The sequence below is a fragment of the Anguilla anguilla genome, chromosome 7 (genome assembly GCF_013347855.1).
Source record: "Anguilla anguilla isolate fAngAng1 chromosome 7, fAngAng1.pri, whole genome shotgun sequence".
Taxonomy (NCBI): domain Eukaryota; kingdom Metazoa; phylum Chordata; class Actinopteri; order Anguilliformes; family Anguillidae; genus Anguilla; species Anguilla anguilla.
This window is the reverse complement of record NC_049207.1, coordinates 2,196,786-2,214,250: the sequence shown is the minus strand read 5'-3', so window position 1 is coordinate 2,214,250 and position 17,465 is coordinate 2,196,786. Positions and strand designations below refer to the sequence as shown.

General features: G+C 46.9%; 1 protein-coding gene across 2 annotated transcripts in view; it reads left to right on the top strand.

Annotated features, from left to right (window-relative positions):
* LOC118232328 (LARGE xylosyl- and glucuronyltransferase 1-like) overlaps positions 1–17,465 on the top strand; it is an 80,899-nt gene that overhangs the window by 47,412 nt on the left and 16,022 nt on the right. For both annotated transcript variants that reach the window (XM_035427235.1, XM_035427234.1), the window contains exons 6-10: positions 554–725; positions 10,003–10,107; positions 12,046–12,158; positions 15,052–15,177; positions 16,398–16,553. In XM_035427235.1, coding sequence (XP_035283126.1) covers positions 554–725; positions 10,003–10,107; positions 12,046–12,158; positions 15,052–15,177; positions 16,398–16,553 — 672 coding nt within the window. The remainder of the gene's footprint in view (positions 1–553; positions 726–10,002; positions 10,108–12,045; positions 12,159–15,051; positions 15,178–16,397; positions 16,554–17,465) is intronic.

Genomic DNA, 17,465 nt, shown 5'->3' with positions numbered 1-17,465 from the left:
TAAAGTGGCGCGATCATTTCTGAGAGCTGTGTGTGTCGGGCCTTAGTGGAGCTGGCGGACGGAGGCTTGTGATTATTAGCCTGTCACTCTGTGGCGGTAAAATCGCTGTACCAGATAACTGCAGCGGTTCTGCTGGGCGATCTTCACTTCCAATATCCACGCTCGGCTAAGGCCGGCAATTCTGACTTGATTTTTTAAAAGACAGATTTGACATATTCCAATCATGTGAAATGAAAAGATGTCTGCTGTATTGTGCTTGTCCTGTAAATATATATCGCCTGTTTTGATTTTCTAAATTTTTAATACATCCTCTGAATTTAGAAATGTTTTCAGTGTAAATGCTTGTTTTCATTCTGAATTCTAATCCATTTTGTAATTGATTAATCTAAATAGTTACAACAGTTTCCACAACCCCTGGGTTTTCTCTGAATAAAATAAAAGAGAACTCCAAACTTGCTGGTATCGCAAGGCCACTGTCCCTAGTCAGGTCCGCTATAGAAGCTTCTCAGTGAGCGACGTATGATTTTGGATATGTTTATTTTCCCCATTGCAGTCGGAGGTGTCGTGGATTCCCAATAAGCACTACTCTGGGATCTACGGGCTGATGAAGCTGGTCCTGACCAAGACGCTCCCCCCGGACCTGCAGCGCGTCATCGTGCTGGACACCGACATCACCTTCGCCACCGACATCGCCGAGCTGTGGGCCGTCTTCCACAAGTTCAAAGGTTAACCCCGCCTCCCGCTGCATCTCTGTCGCCCTCTCGCCACAGCCATGTTTTTTTTTCCCCCGCCATTTCTTTCCCTGAATCCATTCCCCCCCCCCCCCCCCCCCCCCCCCCCCCCCAATGACAGTTACATCTCTTCCCATGATGCTCGAGGAAGGAACACACTGCAGTCCTCCTCTGTAGCGTTTGCCCCGCTAGCCCGTGGCTGATTTCTCTGCTAGTTGATGGTGTCACAGGAAAGTAAGAGTTGATTGGAGGATAGGCGTTTCGCTCTCTCTTTAGCTCGTGGCTAGTTGGCGCCAGGTGACAGGCTGCTGGAGAAGCTGATTTGATTTTGGTAACCTGGGGAATTGGCTGACTGGAAACCCATGCACCTGGAGAAACGAGGCCAGCTGTGTCTCATCACTCTGGGATCCTGTTTTCTGTTGTCTAATGACATGAACCGGGGGAATGAACCTGCAATGTCAATGCTGTAGGACTTAGCTCACTCCTGAGCCTGAGCCAATCTGAGCCAATCTGGAGCCTGATCTTCCTGGGTGTGTTTTTTTTGTTGTAAATAGAATCCTATTAAAGCAGGATGGGACAGCCAATCATGCGAACCACTTCTGACAGCCAATTGTAATTCTGGAAAAATGCCTGGCTTTTTTTTTTCTGACAGCCAGATTTGTAGTGTCTTTGCTTTGGGTCAGGTTTCTCTTGTAGTGTCCTTGCTTTGGGTCAGGTTTCTCTCATAGTGCCCTTGCTCTGGGTCAGGTTTCTCTCATAGTGTCCTTGCTTTGGGTCAGGTTTCTCTCGTAGTGTCCTTGCTCTGGGTCAGGTTTCTCTTGTAGTGTCCTTGCTTTGGGTCAGGTTTCTCTCGTAGTGCCCTTGCTCTGGGTCAGGTTTCTCTCGTAGTGTCCTTGCTTTGGGTCAGGTTTCTCTCGTAGTGTCCTTGCTTTGGGTCACGTGCTCCTCTGGCTATTGCAAACCCTCACGTCCTCTTTCGCACTGAAGATTAATACCAGTACGATGCAGTTATGGTGTCTTACTGGTCTGAGTGAAGGGGTAACGGCAAAATTGCACCACCGAGGGGTTAATATGTCAGATGGGTAACCCTCCAGACACACACTGACGGCGGTGGGTGGGTGAGGCAGTATGCTGTGATGGCTAAAAATAGCGGTGACCAAATATGTTACTCTCAATCTGGTACAGAAATGCCTGTATATATATACCGGCATTGTTATACAATGGCAGTATTTAGTGCTACGGTATTTCTGAAATACATTGCATACATCCAAATACATGCTTTAAATTGACAGAAATTGATGCATTTTGTTATTATATAAGTTATGTGGAATGTTCTTTCTGGTTAGGTTTTTGCATTTTTACAATACATTTTTAAAAAAAAGATAAACCATTATAAAATGCAGACATTATAAAATCATCCTCCCCGCCTTGTTTTATAATGTCTGCAGATTGCTTTGTCGTTTAAGTGCTCAATAAAATCAGTCAGTGAAAAGTGTCATCGAGTGTCACTTCTGCTCCGAGCAGCTGCTGGTATTTTACACACTTGCATTGTGGGGACTTTTTTTTTTTAAAGCGCATTTCAAGTTTTCACCCAGCGGGAGGTGGCCTATAAAACGGTGCGTGTGCGGTCACATGTTCGGCAGGCGGCCTATAAAAGCGCTGCCTGTGTGGTCACATGTTCGGCAGGCGGCCTATAAAAGAGCTCGGTTTCACTAGCGCCTTTTCTTCCCAAGAATTCAGGCCGATGTGAAGCTGTGGGGTGGCCTTGCTTGCTGTCAAACTGGGCGGGGATTGTCATCTTTCAGTCCGTTTATTTTTAATCTCTATAGCAACCCACAAGTTTCGTTCTCCACAGGCAGATACTGTCACCTGTGTGCGTGGTACTGACTGTGTAGCGGTAACAGGGAAATCCCTGTGTGAGCAGACTGAGTTCAGGCTCTTGGCTCGGATGGGCACTCTGTCTTGGGGGGGAGGGGGCGTGTTTGGACGTAGGGCTCTGTGTGTGTGTGTGTGTGTGTACGTACGTGTGTGTCTGTGCTAGTTAGAAATCTGAGAAATGCCTTTCAGCTCATCTTCCCTCTGGTCTTTTAAAAGTCTCACTCGGACCATTTAAAAAGTGAAATTATAGACGGAACAGGGACAGGACCTGAATGAACTACATTGTATTATCATCATTATAATACCTTTTAGAGACGTGCTGTTCCGTACCGTAAGTGTACTTGCGCTGGGTTAACTGATGGCGGTGAGGAGATGGGGCGCTGGATTATATGTCACACGCTCGCCGGGCTTATGCATACATTTATACATTTAATCAGGCCTGTCGCTCTGTGGCTCTGTGGCTCTGCCGCTCTGTGGCTCTGTCGCTCTGTCGCCCTGTGGCCCTGTCGCTCTGTGGCTCTGTCGCTCTGTCGCCCTGCGGCTCTGTGGCTCTGTGGCTCTGTGGCTCTGTCGCTCTGTGGCTCTGCCGCTCTGTGGCTCTGTCGCTCTGTAGCTCTGCCGCTCTGTGGCTCTGCCGCTCTGTCGCTCTGTCACTCTGTGGCTCTGTCGCTCTGTGGCTCTGTCGCTCTGTGGCTCTGCGGCTCTGTGGCTCTGCTGCTCTGTCGCCCTGTGGCTCTGTCGCTCTGTGGCTCTGTGGCTCTGTCGCTCTGTCGCTGTGCCGCTCTGTGGTTCTGTGGCTCTGTGGCTCTGTGGCCCTGTCGCTCTGTGGCTCTGCCGCTCTGTCGCTCTGCGGCTCTGTCGCTCTGCGGCTCTGCCGCTCTGTAGCTCTGTCGCTCTGTGGCTCTGTCGCTCTGTAATCTCGACGTTTTCCTTCGGCTTCCTGTGACGGCCGGTGCCCTTTCGCGTGTAAACAGCCGACTCCGCCGCATTTTAACGGTTTGCAAACGATGGCGACGGCGATGGTGACGCTCCCGGTCCCGTCTGCAAACAGAGCTGAGCGGCTGGTGTAGAAGAGCAAGACGCAAACCTTCATTTCCCTCCGTAACGAAGCAGCAAACGTGCGCTTGGTGACGAGGGGTAATTAAACCTGGCTGAATGGACTGCGGTGACAATGGCGCTGTCCTACAAAACAAATGTGCACAGGATCCCTCCGCATTCAGGCCTCTGGCTTTTAATATTAATCAGATTGAATTAATGTGAGTTCATAAATTGTTAATGAATATTAATGGCATTTGCCCTACGCCATTTCAATGCAATTCTTTTTAATATTTATGACAGGGATAAACAGCATTCATTTTTTGGGCAATGTATTCCCGCAGAAATTCTGCAGTAAAATTAATACATAATTTCATGTGAAGTCTAATCAGTTGGGAGGTTAACTCGTTGCCTGGGACAAGAGCTGAAGAGTTCTTTTACACCAGTAATCTAAAATGTTTACAGTAAGTTGAAAAAGACACGTGGTTTAGAGTGTAATTACTCTTTGATTGGCAGGATGAACTGTGCAATCACAAGGGCATAGACTTCAGAAGCGACGATGATTGGTGCAGGGGAAAATCTGTGGACCAGTTAGCTTCCAGAGCATGTGCCAGGGCTTCTGGATCTATCTTTTTTAAAAACTACAATAGCCAGTTTTTTAGCACCTCTGAGATACATGAATGCACCGACAGTAGGAAATTGTTCCAGAATATTTGAAACTTTCAAAATGACAGCAACATATGCCAATTTCAAGAATTCCTTCTTTTATTGATTGGAATTGTTACTAATTTTATTGTGTTCTACCTCTTTTTATACTTATATCTTCTTGGTACTCTTCAGCAGCAGTACTTAGACACACTCCTTTCTTCACTTATATGACCTTGAGCTTTTTTAATAAAAAGGAAATGTGGCTCATTTTGGTATAGTGCTCATCTTTTATTCCCCATCAGTGATAATAAAAAGATTGTTATTGATAAGGCGCAGACTTAATTATGTATGCTACTTGCAGTGTCAAATCCGTTCAGTTTGACTGGTCTGTCCAGACCCCCTGGGGTACTTAACACTGAGGTTCTGCCATATTTTATTTTCTGTACTTTATTTTAAATGTGTGGTCATAATGTTAAGTACTATAGCAAGTAATAAATGTGGTCAGCAGTTCATTTTTTTGAAAAAAAGTAATTTACCTCCAGTTTTGATGGGCAGTAAATAAAAGTAATTCAGCAGCAAACTGATAACATTACATACAAATATAATTGTATATGAAGCAAATCCATATCGGGAAGGTTGAAGTCTTTCTGTCGTTTAGCCCACAGTAACATTGGTCTCTCACGCGTGAACTTATTAGAGATCAATGTGAGCTCACGAGAGATCAATGTCACCGCTAACTAAATGCCAAAAAGACGATGTACGATGCCACTGACCAAACGCAGTGGCGTGATGAACGGTGCAGTCGAGAGAAGTGACAGTGCACAACGCCACTTTGTCACGGGCCACACCAACAAAACCCAGGAGATGAAAGGAGACATGGTTTGTGAGCGCATTTTCAGCTGTTCAACAGCCGAGACGATAGTCAAAAATATTCTTTATGCCTGAACCCAACACAGTTATCCCATCATTTATTTGTTTTATGTAAGTTAGAAATAGCTAAAAAAAGAACGCTGTGTATAATTTACTATGTATTATTTGCTTTGGTTGAGCTCTTGGAGGTGTGGAGATCAACCACGGCTGTGAGCTGAAGACTCTGGCTTTCCCTCCATGTGTAATGAGTCAAATCAGGCGCTACCCCACTTCCTCAGAGAACTGTTGACAATGGAGTAACCTTAGGAAAATGTAATTTATGCCGTGGAAATGGAAAACCATCAATCCCCATAAGCTCCAGGTTGAATTCCTGGCAGGGTTTAATAATGCCAGACCTTTTACTTTCCTCCCCCCCCCTCCCCAAAATGTGATTAATAAGACGACTCGGATTTCATTCTTCTGCTCGGGCCCAGAGCTCTGGGGGGGGGGGGGGGTGAGATTAATCACACTCGGCCTGTTAACTTATCACAGCCAATCACAGGGGCTGTGGCGAGCTCAAAGGGGTTTTGGGGTGAGCCCGTGGCAAAGACGAGGGCAACAGAGCCTGTGGAGTATCTCGACTTCTTGTTCCTGGGCCATAAACCGGCTCGACGTTTAAAATCGCCCTGCTTCACAATTAACTTGCTCTGCCTCTTTGGCTAAATGCAAACAGTGAACATGTTATCGCACAAGGACACATTTTTTTCCAGAGATGAAAGATGAATGTATAATGGCAGGGTCTGTCTTGTGACAGGTTGCCATTCCACCTTTGAGGCTCTGTTTCAGACCAGTTAATTTTTTTAAATTTGGATTCGTTATTATTAGGCTCGTTTTCTCCGGTTGGCAGCGGCTGGAACACATTCTGACTGATTTCAGTCGTCTCCTTCTCCAGCTGGACCACACGGGCCAGCTGGTGAACCGGCTGAGGTCTCTGAATTGCTTGAGCAGTTTCTCCATTTCAAAGTTCCAACTCAAATAAATAGTACTTGGCACTATCGGAGTTAATTCAACTTTTTAAAAAATAATAAATTGCATTAACCACTCATCTCACTACTATATTCAACTTGTTCTGACTGGAAACACTTCCCTCAAGATTCCATAAGGCCTAGATGACACTTTTTTTATTCTTGGACCCCCAGTCATTGCTGCTTGCAGCTGAGACATTATTTTAGTGTTACAATTTGTGTTAGTATATTCTCAAACAGCTCTGGTATGTAATGTATTCATGTGTGGGAATCCATTTAGACTGTTAATTCATTTTAGTTTAAAAAAACATCTGTATGCAGGGACAAATTAACTTTGTTCTTTTTGCTTTGTGCTCGTACTGAGCATTTGTTAACCATAAAGGGACTGAAAAGAAAAGAAATTAAGCCGCGTTCTTTTTATCGTTAACTGCTTACGAACACAAACACTTTGGAAATCTACGTGTGTTTGGAAACGTGTAAAATGCGTATGCATTTAATTATTTATTCAAAGTCAATTTAAGTAGTTGAAAACCTCATACTAACAAGAAAATATTTTTCTCCTCTAAAATGGGAGGAACTGTGTATAAAATGGCTGTAATTTATGCACAATTACTGTAAATTACCTCACCCAATATGGATGTAAATACCCTTAAATTAAATCTGACAGTCTGCACTTTAACCTCATATTCTTTATTGTTTCATCTTTGGATTGTCTTTCACCTCTCTAGTCACTTCACATCGTCCTCTTCTTCTTCCTAAAAGTTGTGGCAGACTAAAAGCCTTTATGCATGTCGCTGCCCCCCACAGGAAAAACGGTGTATTGGCACCAGTCACAGAGCATGATTCGGAAAAAGGCCTGGTGAATTCGGTAATACTTTTTTCAGTCCATTACAGGATTCTAGTGTTTCAGTGTAGGCCTAGCGTGCGCACACAGCCAATATTGACTCGGTTGGTGTGAGGGGCAAAGTTAATCCGGGCCGCTTCCCTGTCCTAATGTTTGCGGTTCGGCAGATGGCTTAGCCAAACAGAGCGTTAGTGCCGTGAGCCGTGAGCTTGTCTCCCCCCTCAGGGAGCTCGATTTGGGAGGCCACTTTCAATATGTACCAGAACCTTTTTCGATAAGATAACGCAGGGCAATTTAAAATAAATATATATTTTTTTATTTATAAAGATTTTAAAACCCTAATGTTATATTGGACACATGGACACGCACACTATTATTGTTATTGTTATTATTTCTTCACATATGGGCTGTGTGTGTTTGAAAGTAGTATACTGAGCCCAGCCACATATGCCACAATGCACTACTAGACAGGCTATACCATATGTTCTTCCATAATGATACAACTAATGGACTCACAGAACTTTGTGACCCAGACTTCCGTTCTCAAATTACAGCAGTGTTAGCTTCTGCGACCGCTTGGTGGTGTGATAATAAAGCGCTTTAATGCTTTGTTTGGGTTGGCCTGTCAGAGAAAGAGGGCTGGCAGCAGATGTTCCCAGATAAAAGATTAAAGAGACTTGTCGTGTGCTTTTTAAGATCTGCTACAGCGCGGCGAAGTTCGGGACGCGGGGGGGCAGACAGCGTTAGGTTCGCTGCCAGGCCGACTCGTAGAACCGTATCGCGGCGCATCTCCCGCGGTTACGACGAGCGCGGGAGACCGACGCTCTCGGAGTCGGGTCGGGACGGGCCGCTGAACGCGGCGAGCGTAATGGCGGACGCGGCGGCTTTCCTCAGGGAGTGATTCGGCGGCCGCGTGACCGCGAGCTCGGGGCGCGCCGTTCCTCCGTCTCCCCGCGCGAGTCTTCGAGGGGCGACGCTCCCGCGCCCGGCGACAAGACGCACGTCGCCTCCTCCGCCCCTCCAGATTTAATTCGTTAGAAGACGCGATGGGTTTGATACGCCTTCCGAGTGGACGTTTCTAAACGCGGAGGAACGCTTCGCTCGAATTTCAAACGAGCTCCGCCCAGTTCCTTAAACTGTGTGCGGTTTGTTTCACCCACTGAGGGTGGAGGCGCCGTTGATACTACCGCCCTGATTTTAAGATCCGTCTAGTGATCTAAGCAGAAAAATCTGACCTTTCAGACAAATGCTGCTGTACTGAAATATACTTATTCATAAGCTAATTTCAGGGCAACTGGTAAATGGACTGCATTTATATAGCGCTTTTATCCAAAGCGCTTTACAATTGATGCCTCTCATTCGCCAGAGCAGTTAGGGGTTAGGTGTCCTGCTCAAGGACACTTCGACACGCCCAGGGCGGGGTTTGAACCGGCAACCCTCCGACTGCCAGACAATCGGTCTTACCTCCTGAGCTATGTCGCCCAACTGTGTATGAATATGTATTCATTTTATTTTAAATTGTTTTGACACAGAATGGATTGTTTTACTTTTTTTCTCAAACAGAAAAGGGTCTATTCAGGTGTTTTTCCTGAATTTCCTGAATTCATTTTATTTTAAATTGTTTTGACACAGAATGGATTGTTTTACTTTTTTTCTCAAACAGAAAAGGGTCTATTCAGGTGTTTTTCCTTTTTGCTGACGTACAGTATCAGGTGGGTGTGCCTGGCTGTGGTTTAAAGGACCTGCTAATCCTCGCGGCACGGGGGAGGAGCCACTGCGGCCAGGACAGGATTAGCTTCACGCGCGCGCCTGTGATCCGGTCAGCGGGGGGCGTGGTTTCGCTGTGCACCCCCACCTGTCTCTTCCTCTGAATGCAGACTTTCAGGAACGTCATTAGGCGGGCAAACCAGTGCTTTTGTTGTGGTTCCCCTGTCTGCCACCGAGAGCTCTTAATAGGGCTAGATATGAGGACCGCCTGTGCCCAACGTCTTTATGGTCCATGAGAACTCCAGTGAAGACCAGCTGGGATTCTACACTGGTTTAAACTGGTCTGTGGCTGGTCTGTTGCTGGACAAAGCTGGTCTGTGGTTAAAGCTTGTCCATTATCTGTTAGTCAAGTACACCGGTGTTGAGGGAAATGACCTTGTAACCGATAGGCAGGCTGGTTCATCTTTGGTGGTGAAATCCTGTTGTGTTGAGCCCACAGGGAGCTAGAATAGGATATTATTCATAGGACTTTTTTGTCCGACAAAGGCCAGAAATTTGTCTTTGGTCTCAGCTCAGAAAAAGAAAATACACACATGAAAACAAAATACAGTACAATCACTCGACATAATAGCTCATCTGGTTTTGTTCAATTGACCGACTGTGGTTGGAACAAAGAATCTCTTATTTGTTTTTTTTTTCGGCTACTGGCGCTCTGGCTGAAACGTCAGCCAGAGGGAAGCAGCTCAAAGTCGCTGTGGAGGGGGTGACAGGGGCCATGTCCTATAGCCAGAGCCTGTCTGTGTGCTGCTGGGTTATACCGGTCCACCAGCTGCCTCTGCTGTTTGCTCACTATGAGTTAAACCCACTGGAAGCCACGCTCATGATTGTATAAGCACCGTCTCCTTGGACAAGGGCATTGGCTGCTCTTATTAATGATGTGAGAGAAAATGATTGGTGCTCCGTGTCGGAAGCTTCCGGAGATCAAATATTGCTTTTGCATGAAAGATTTACAGGAATTATTATGTACTATGTAGGGCTGTGGATTCACTTCAGAATTACTGAAGCATGACATGGTCGTGTCTGAGAACATCTCAGGTCAATGGATTCACCTGCATCTGATCTCTCCCTCTCTCATCCCCTTCCCCTTTGAAGTGTTGGCTCGCATTCAGAATGAGAATTTGAGTGAAATTTGAGTGCATGATTCTGGGTGATGTTTGCAGCCGTCATTGATGCCTCTCCTCCTCCTCCTCCCCCCCCCCCCCCCCCCCCCCCCCCCCCCCCCCAGGCCAGCAGGTTTTGGGGCTGGTGGAGAACCAGAGCGACTGGTACCTGGGGAACCTGTGGAAGAACCACCGGCCCTGGCCTGCCCTGGGAAGAGGCTTCAATACAGGTGAGCAGTGATATAGGTGAGCAGTGATACAGGTGAGCAGTAACAGAGGTAAGCAGTGATACAGGTGAGCAGTGACACAGGTCAGCAGTGATTCAGGTGAGCAGTGATACAGGTGAGCAGTGATTCAGGTGAGCAGTGACACAGGTGAGCAGTGATACAGGTGAGCAGTGACACAGGTGAGCAGTGATTCAGGTGAGCAGCGGTTCAGGTGAGCAGTGCTCTAGGATAGCGTTTCCAGAGCGATGTGCGTGGCAATCTGGTGTGCCATCGGGTGAGGTCAGGGGTGCTGTGTGATGCATTCTTTTTTCTTTTTTTTTTTTTTTTTAAAGTAAAGTTTAAATTAATTTTAAAAACTTAAATGACTCGAATCCCATCCACAGAAGCCAAAATAAGTGTCAGTAAAACTTAAAACTTAAAACTTAATTAGAACCCCGAAGGCCTGCTGTGGACCCGTCTCATCAGGGTCAGAACGTTGCTTTTGACAGGGGTGTGCCGTGAGATTCTGTAAATTTGGAAAGTCCTAGCTGCTCTAGGCTTCCCATGCCAGACCTTGCAGAATTGGGAGAGCATGGTCCTAAGGGGTTTGAGATGTAAAGACCCAAGGAGCTTCTTTTTCTGCATCTGCTATCCATTCGTGTTCTTCTCCACTTATTGTAACCTTGAGCATACATTTATCCGTAAAATTAAATTCTGCTAAGGCGGCAGGTAAATTCTTAAGCATGGTTTCCTCCAGGTATTAATACTGCGTCTCTGTGAACATCAGAGAAAAATCAATAAAACCTCAGACTCCACAGGGCTGTAAAATTCACAAATTTGCATTTGCGATTAAAAAATGTTCTGTGCAAATATAGAAAATATTCCCATCACACCTGTGGAACAAGCTGTCCTGAAATATTGTGGGGGGAAAATGGTTGAATATCCAGTATGTTTGAAGTTTACTGGTCCTTTTTGTTATTGAATCGTTTGATTAGTTATTGTCAAATTGGTTCTTCATGAGAAGAACCTAATGCTCCAAATTTCAAGACACTACATCCAATCAGGGGAAATGGGAGCTGATCTCTTAAAGTGTATCAGTTAAATTTCATCATGGATATCATAGTCACATAGCTTGAAATGTCCATCGGTCGCTACTCGCCTGCAGAATATCATGCATTGGCACAGTAAAAAGTAAAAACATCAAAGCAAAATGGACAAAAACAGCAGGATTCCAGCAGCGTATCTGCTGGGGCCCCTAAAGTTGTTTAATTATGTTGCTTGGCTGAGCACACTGGTGAGGAGTTCATATATAAAATTAATAAGGACGGGTCTGCATAGATCACTTCATCACACGCCAGGAAATATGAGTCTTCAGTGAATTAACTTCAGGGCTGGGCTTTAACTGTGAGTGGTTTATAATAATTAATAATGATAATGGTACCTGTGTGCTATGGAGGACTTTTTCCATTTATTTAGCCAAAATTGGAAATGCGTTCAGTTTCATGGTTTGCATTTTAAACATGGCACTGATGTTGATACCACGGGGGGGGGTGCGCATTTTTTTCATGAAATAATTTACATGAAGGTAAAAGCAGGCAATGGATATGAATGGGTGAGGGGTTGGACTAGCATACTGCTCAGCTTCAGTGTTGGGGAAACTAGTCTGAAAGAGTAGTACACTACCGATTACTTTATAAATCTGAAAATTTTATTCAGAACCTGTGGTAAAACTAGTCCAGAGAAAAAAGGACTTGAGACAGGAATTGAGTATTCTGTAGTGTGTATGACCACCACTTATCTTTTTGTGTGTCTGTGTGTGTGTGTGCGTGTGTGTGCGTGTGTGTGTGGTGTATGTGTACGCATGTGAGTGCATGTGTGTATGTGCGTGTGGCGTGTGTGTGTGTATGTGTGTGTGGTGTGTGTGCACCCGTGTGTGTGTGTGTGTGCGATGTGTACACACAGGTGTGATCCTGCTGCTGCTGGACAGGCTGAGGAAGCTGAGGTGGGAGCAGACCTGGAGGCTGACAGCTGAGCGGGAGCTGATGAGCATGCTGTCCACCTCGCTGGCCGACCAGGTGAGACTGCACATCGACCATACCGCACCACTGACCAGGTAAGAGCACAGCGACCGCACCACACACCTCTGGCTGACCAGGTAAGAGCACGGCTGCACCACACTGCCCACCTTGCTGCCAGATGTGCCAGATGTGTCTGTTTTTAACAGCAGGGGTGGTCGTTCGCTTCTGCTGGTGTGTGTCCAGATGGGACGGGACAGCAAGCCAAGTTTGTTTCATTTTAATTTGGCACTCATGACTACACACGGCAAACATTAATATTTTTTTTTAAACATAAATGAAAGGGCCCATGGCGCTTTTACTGATTTTCGCACGGCCGATCTCAATATGGAGAAAGGATTCCAGGAGTGTTTAAGGATTCAGAGCCTGTTTTGGGAATAACCCAGGGGGGTCTGAAAGAGCAATTTTTGCAGATGAAAATGGTTTTCAGTGTCAAAGAGCGCATGAAAGGGAACCGTTGAATCGTTGAGGTGAGGAACCGGAACATCCTAGAGGAGCTTCTGTCATATCTGAAGTCAGGTAACCGGTGAGGCACTTCAGTGAGCGTTCTGTTGTGTCACACTCATATCGCACACACGAGCAACCCTCGGCAGGATTCATAAAGGATGGCTATAACTCCCCATAAGGGACTTCAGGTCCCTCCACAGTAATAAAGTGTCCCTTTCTCCCTGTTATGAGATTATTTCTCTCAAATTTAACACACCTGTACCTGTACCTCCTCCTGGTGGCAGCCCTTGACCGGAATGGAAGCAAAATTTCAGCCTGTCACTCTAAATCAGCCACAGAAAAATGGTGTGAGGATCTTGAATACAGAGAGGCATTTAAGAGACGTTTGAGTTTGCAACAAGCAACACTTATAATTAAAAAAAAAAAAAAAAAATTTATATGAAGTATTTGTATGTACTACCATACCAGCTTGCTGATAGCTGAAATGAAGATGCGCTGCGTATGTGAACTGTATCTTAAAATGTATTGCTTAGAGTTTTCACTGGAAGCTGTGGACGAGGTGCTCTGTAATTTGGCAAATTGAGCAGATGGCCTGTCCTGCCCCAGGAGGGGGGCAGGGGGAGCTGCTTTTGTTCCGCAGCGGGTGACTGAGCTTCTCTAACTGCAGCTGATTGGGCCTCTCCTGCCTCACCTGGTTCCTTGGGGGTAAATTGGCTGCCATTTCCCATCCAGATATATCTGCCAGATATGTAGGTCTGAGCCAGGAGAGCGGAGGCAGAGTCTCCTGGAGGCTGAGCAGGCCGTGGGGTTTGGGGGCAGCTGTTCTGTGGTTTGGGGCGCTGGCCATGCAATTTTAAGTTTTAGACTTGACACAAGCTGTATGGGGTGTAACGGGTGGCCTGCCGGGGCCATCCTGTGTGGAGTTTAGCCGTCATCCCCGTGCCTGTGTGGAGTTTAGCTGTTTCTCCCCATGCCTGTGTGGAGTTTAGCTGTCCTCCTCATGCCTGGGTGGAGTTAGTTGGCTAATATTGGCAAATTTTGTTTATTCAAAATGCTCTCTCTGTGCTTCTTAAAATAAAAAACGATTCTTGTTGAGGCTACCTTCTCAGCTTCTGCTATATCATGCAGTGCTTTAAATGAAGCAGTGTTTATGTTTGGTGGTTTGGGTGAGGCGCTCCACACGTCGTAGGCGATCTGTCTCCACCCTTTTCACTTTCGGTTTTATTTCAGCCTCAGTTTGATTTGATTTCCCTCTTTGCTGCCGCTGCGCTCCAACAGAGGAAACTGCAGTTTGGTCCTTTTCAAATTATGCGCAAGTCAGATTGTTTTCTTATGTTCTTACGTCTCGCTGCACTAACCAACTGCGTGGACCAAAAAAAACAAAAAAAAAAACGTAAAATTAAATGGCCTTTTATGGAGAAACAGCAAAATTTTAGGGGGACACAGAAGAGATTTAGCTGCAACTAGCAGAAAAATGCCAGCGGCAAAAGGAGCGTATAATGGAGGTCATAAAACGAGCTTATTACTCGCGAAGGGAAACGCGAAGGAAGAGAAACCGCAAGCTTTCAGTCCAAAATAGCGCGAGTCGCTGTCCAGTGCTGGTCTAAATCAGAATAACGGCATCCGTGGCTGTCTCCAGCACAGCTCCGATGTCCCTTTCGTCGCAGTTTGGCGGATTAGCTTGTGGCTAAGCACGGCTAAGGAAGTATTTGCTTTAGCGGTATTTATGTGTGAGTAAAACACTGAGCTTCCCTCTGTCAGCATCGCCAGAGGAGCTGGACGAAAAGAAAGCAGTTTCTTCCGGTGAGACAGAGGACAGCTTCTCACCCTTGTGTGTGTGTGTGTGTGTGTGTGACTTTCAAGATAGCAGGATGAATTGGAAATGACTCGGTCAGAATTATGCTGTGACTTCCTCAAAGGCATCCCTGCTCTGTAGGGTGCCCAGGCTGTAGGGCATCTGCATGTGCCCTGCGCGCTTCTTTGAGCCTCAGACAGCACGTCAGAAACCAGGCTGAGCGACGCGTCTCCGTGGTTACTGAGGCTGGGTCAGCTGTGTGGTTACTGAGGCTGGTTTATCTGTGTGTGTTTACTGAAGCTGAGTCATCTCTGTGTTTACTGAGGCTGGGTCATCTCTGAACACACTTGCCCTTGAGTGTTTTCTGAAGGGAAGCTGTCTGTTTTTTTTTTTTTGTACAGCTGCCATCAACAATAGTAATTAAGAGAATCAAGTTTGTTCTAAAACAGAAGTTTGTGGTAAAGTGGAATCATGAGGCAGGAGCTGAGCAAGCATCACCAGAAATCCCCTTATTGATTGCTGTGAAAATAAAAAGCTTGCCCACACTAATCGCTCTCCTGGAACAGTACTGGTCATGTGTGTAGTGCTTCTCTTAGGGAGCCTGATGAGAGGAGGTGGTGATTAATGTTTGGGCGTCCGATGTGTTTGCAGGACATCTTTAACGCCGTGATCAAGCAGAACCCCTTCCTGGTGTACCAGCTGCCCTGCTTCTGGAACGTTCAGCTGTCCGACCACACCCGCTCCGAGAAGTGCTACAAGGACGTGTCCGACCTCAAGGTGAGCGGCGTTCCCAACGGCATTCCCAGTGCCATTCCCGGCGGCATTCCCAGACCGGGGGAGGGACTCGGGGCGTGGAGCTGCAGTTCATATGTAAAAGTTTGTATGTGTTGCGTGGAAATAGTAGCTATCTAAGTGTAGGGACGGAGTGTGGCACAGTGGGTAAGGAACTGCGCTCGTAACCGAAAGGTCGCAGGTTCGAATCCCGGGTAAGGACACTGCCGTTGTACCCTTGAGCAAGGTACTTAACCTGCGTTGCTTCAGTATATATCCAGCTGTATAAATGGATACAATGTAAAGTGCTATGTAAAAAGTTGTGTAAGTCGCTCTGGATAAGAGCGTCTGCTAAATGCCTATAATGTAATGTAATGTAATGTCTTGCTATGGTATGCACAAAATAAAAAAATCACTTCTTTTTTTTTAACTGATGGTTAATTGTTTTTTACTGTCATAGGTGAATGTTACCGTGGTTACTCAGTTAACCAATTACATACACAGCCCTAGTTGGGCAATCAAAATTTGCAGTTTGGTCATATACAGATACTGTTATCCAGCGAGTTACACAGTTTGTGTTGTTACATTCTGTCCAGATTAAGTGCCTTGCTCAGGGGTACAATGGTAGATCGCCAACTGGGAACTGAATATGGGACTTCTGCATAATGAGGGCAATTCCCTTAACATTACACCACACTGGTGCCCCGGACTGTGCCCCCCCCCCCGCCCCCCCCCCCCCCCCCCGCCCCCACAGCTGTGTGTGATGTGTGCTTTCCCTGGCGGGGAGGGGTCGGGGGAGGGGGCACGGTTTCTCCTGCGTGCCAGCTGGGCACTGCCATCTGGAGCCTGGCTCAGGACTCGGAGCTACCACATCTCAGAACCCACCTAGCGTGGATGCTAATGACTCTCCCTCCTCCCTCTCCATCATCCCCCCGCCTTTCTCTCCATCTCCCTCTCCATCATCCCATCCGCACACCCTCATTCTCCACCTTTCTCTCCCTCCTCCCTCTCCATCATCCCCCGCCTTTCTCTCCATCTCCCTCTCCATCCTCCCATCCACTCTTCCTCTACTCTGTCCACCTCTCTTCTCTACCTCTCTTTTTCCTGTGTCCTTTACTTTGTCTTTTCTCAATTTTCTCGCTGGGTTTGCTTTTTCCCACTCTTTTCTTTCTCTCCCTCCCTCTCTCTTCTTTCTTTCCCTATTCACTCCCTCACTCTGCCTCCAGGTCATACACTGGAATTCCCCCAAGAAGCTCCGGGTGAAGAACAAGCACGTGGAGTTTTTCCGGAACCTCTACCTGACCTTCCTGGAGTACGACGGCAACCTGCTGCGCCGCGAACTCTTCGGCTGCCCCAGCGAGACCGACCACAACAGCGAGAACGTAGGTACCGCCAGAGACCGACCACAACAGTGAGAACGTAGGTACCGCCAGAGACCGCCCACAACAGCGAGAACGTAGGTACCGCCAGAGACCGCCCACAACAGCGAGAACGTAGGTACCGCCCAAGACCGCCCACAACAGCGAGAACGTAGGTTCTGTCAGAGAGAAGATCAAGAGCTGTTTGGGGGCAAATCACACTCGCTCTAAGAATCTCAGTGAGGCTCTAACTCAGTGTTAACCAGTTACCATCCTGGAGATCTACCATCCTGTAGGTTCTCATTTCAAACCGAATTTGGCACACCTGACTCTACCAATTAGCATCTTGACAAGTTCTCAAGCTGTTGAGTGAGGTGCACTTTGTTAGGGTTGGAGTGAAAACCTACAGGACGGTAGATCTCCAGCAACAGGGTGGGCTGCCACTGCTGTAAATCCGTCGGAGACCATTCGAGTCATTCACCTGGATTCAGTCAACCTTACTGTAAAATGCGCTTATGAATGAAAAATTCCATCGATTTGTTTTTCTTCACAAGTGCTGGAGATGTGAGTTTTGGTGTTTTCTGAACTAAACGGTTCCTTCTCCTGCTCCCCTGGTCCCGTAGCGGACGCGGGGCCTACTGAGTCACCCATAGATCCCGCAAACTGGCACGAGCCATGCTGAACCTCTGCAAAATGGCCGCCTAGACCACATTCATCTCCCCCAGCAGGTCCTCTGACAGCGAGGCCCATTATTCCTGTTGCCTTCTTATCCCCCTCTGCACAGGACGCAGTAAATCACAGGGGGCATCGTGGTTTGCATTCGTGTTGGTTGTGCGACAGTCTCTTTGGTTGCAGGCGAAGGTTGTGGCCGAGTCAGGGTCTTTAGGGAACGCGCTGCGTCCACACTGGTGTAAGTCAGGTGCCTCGTATTGTCGG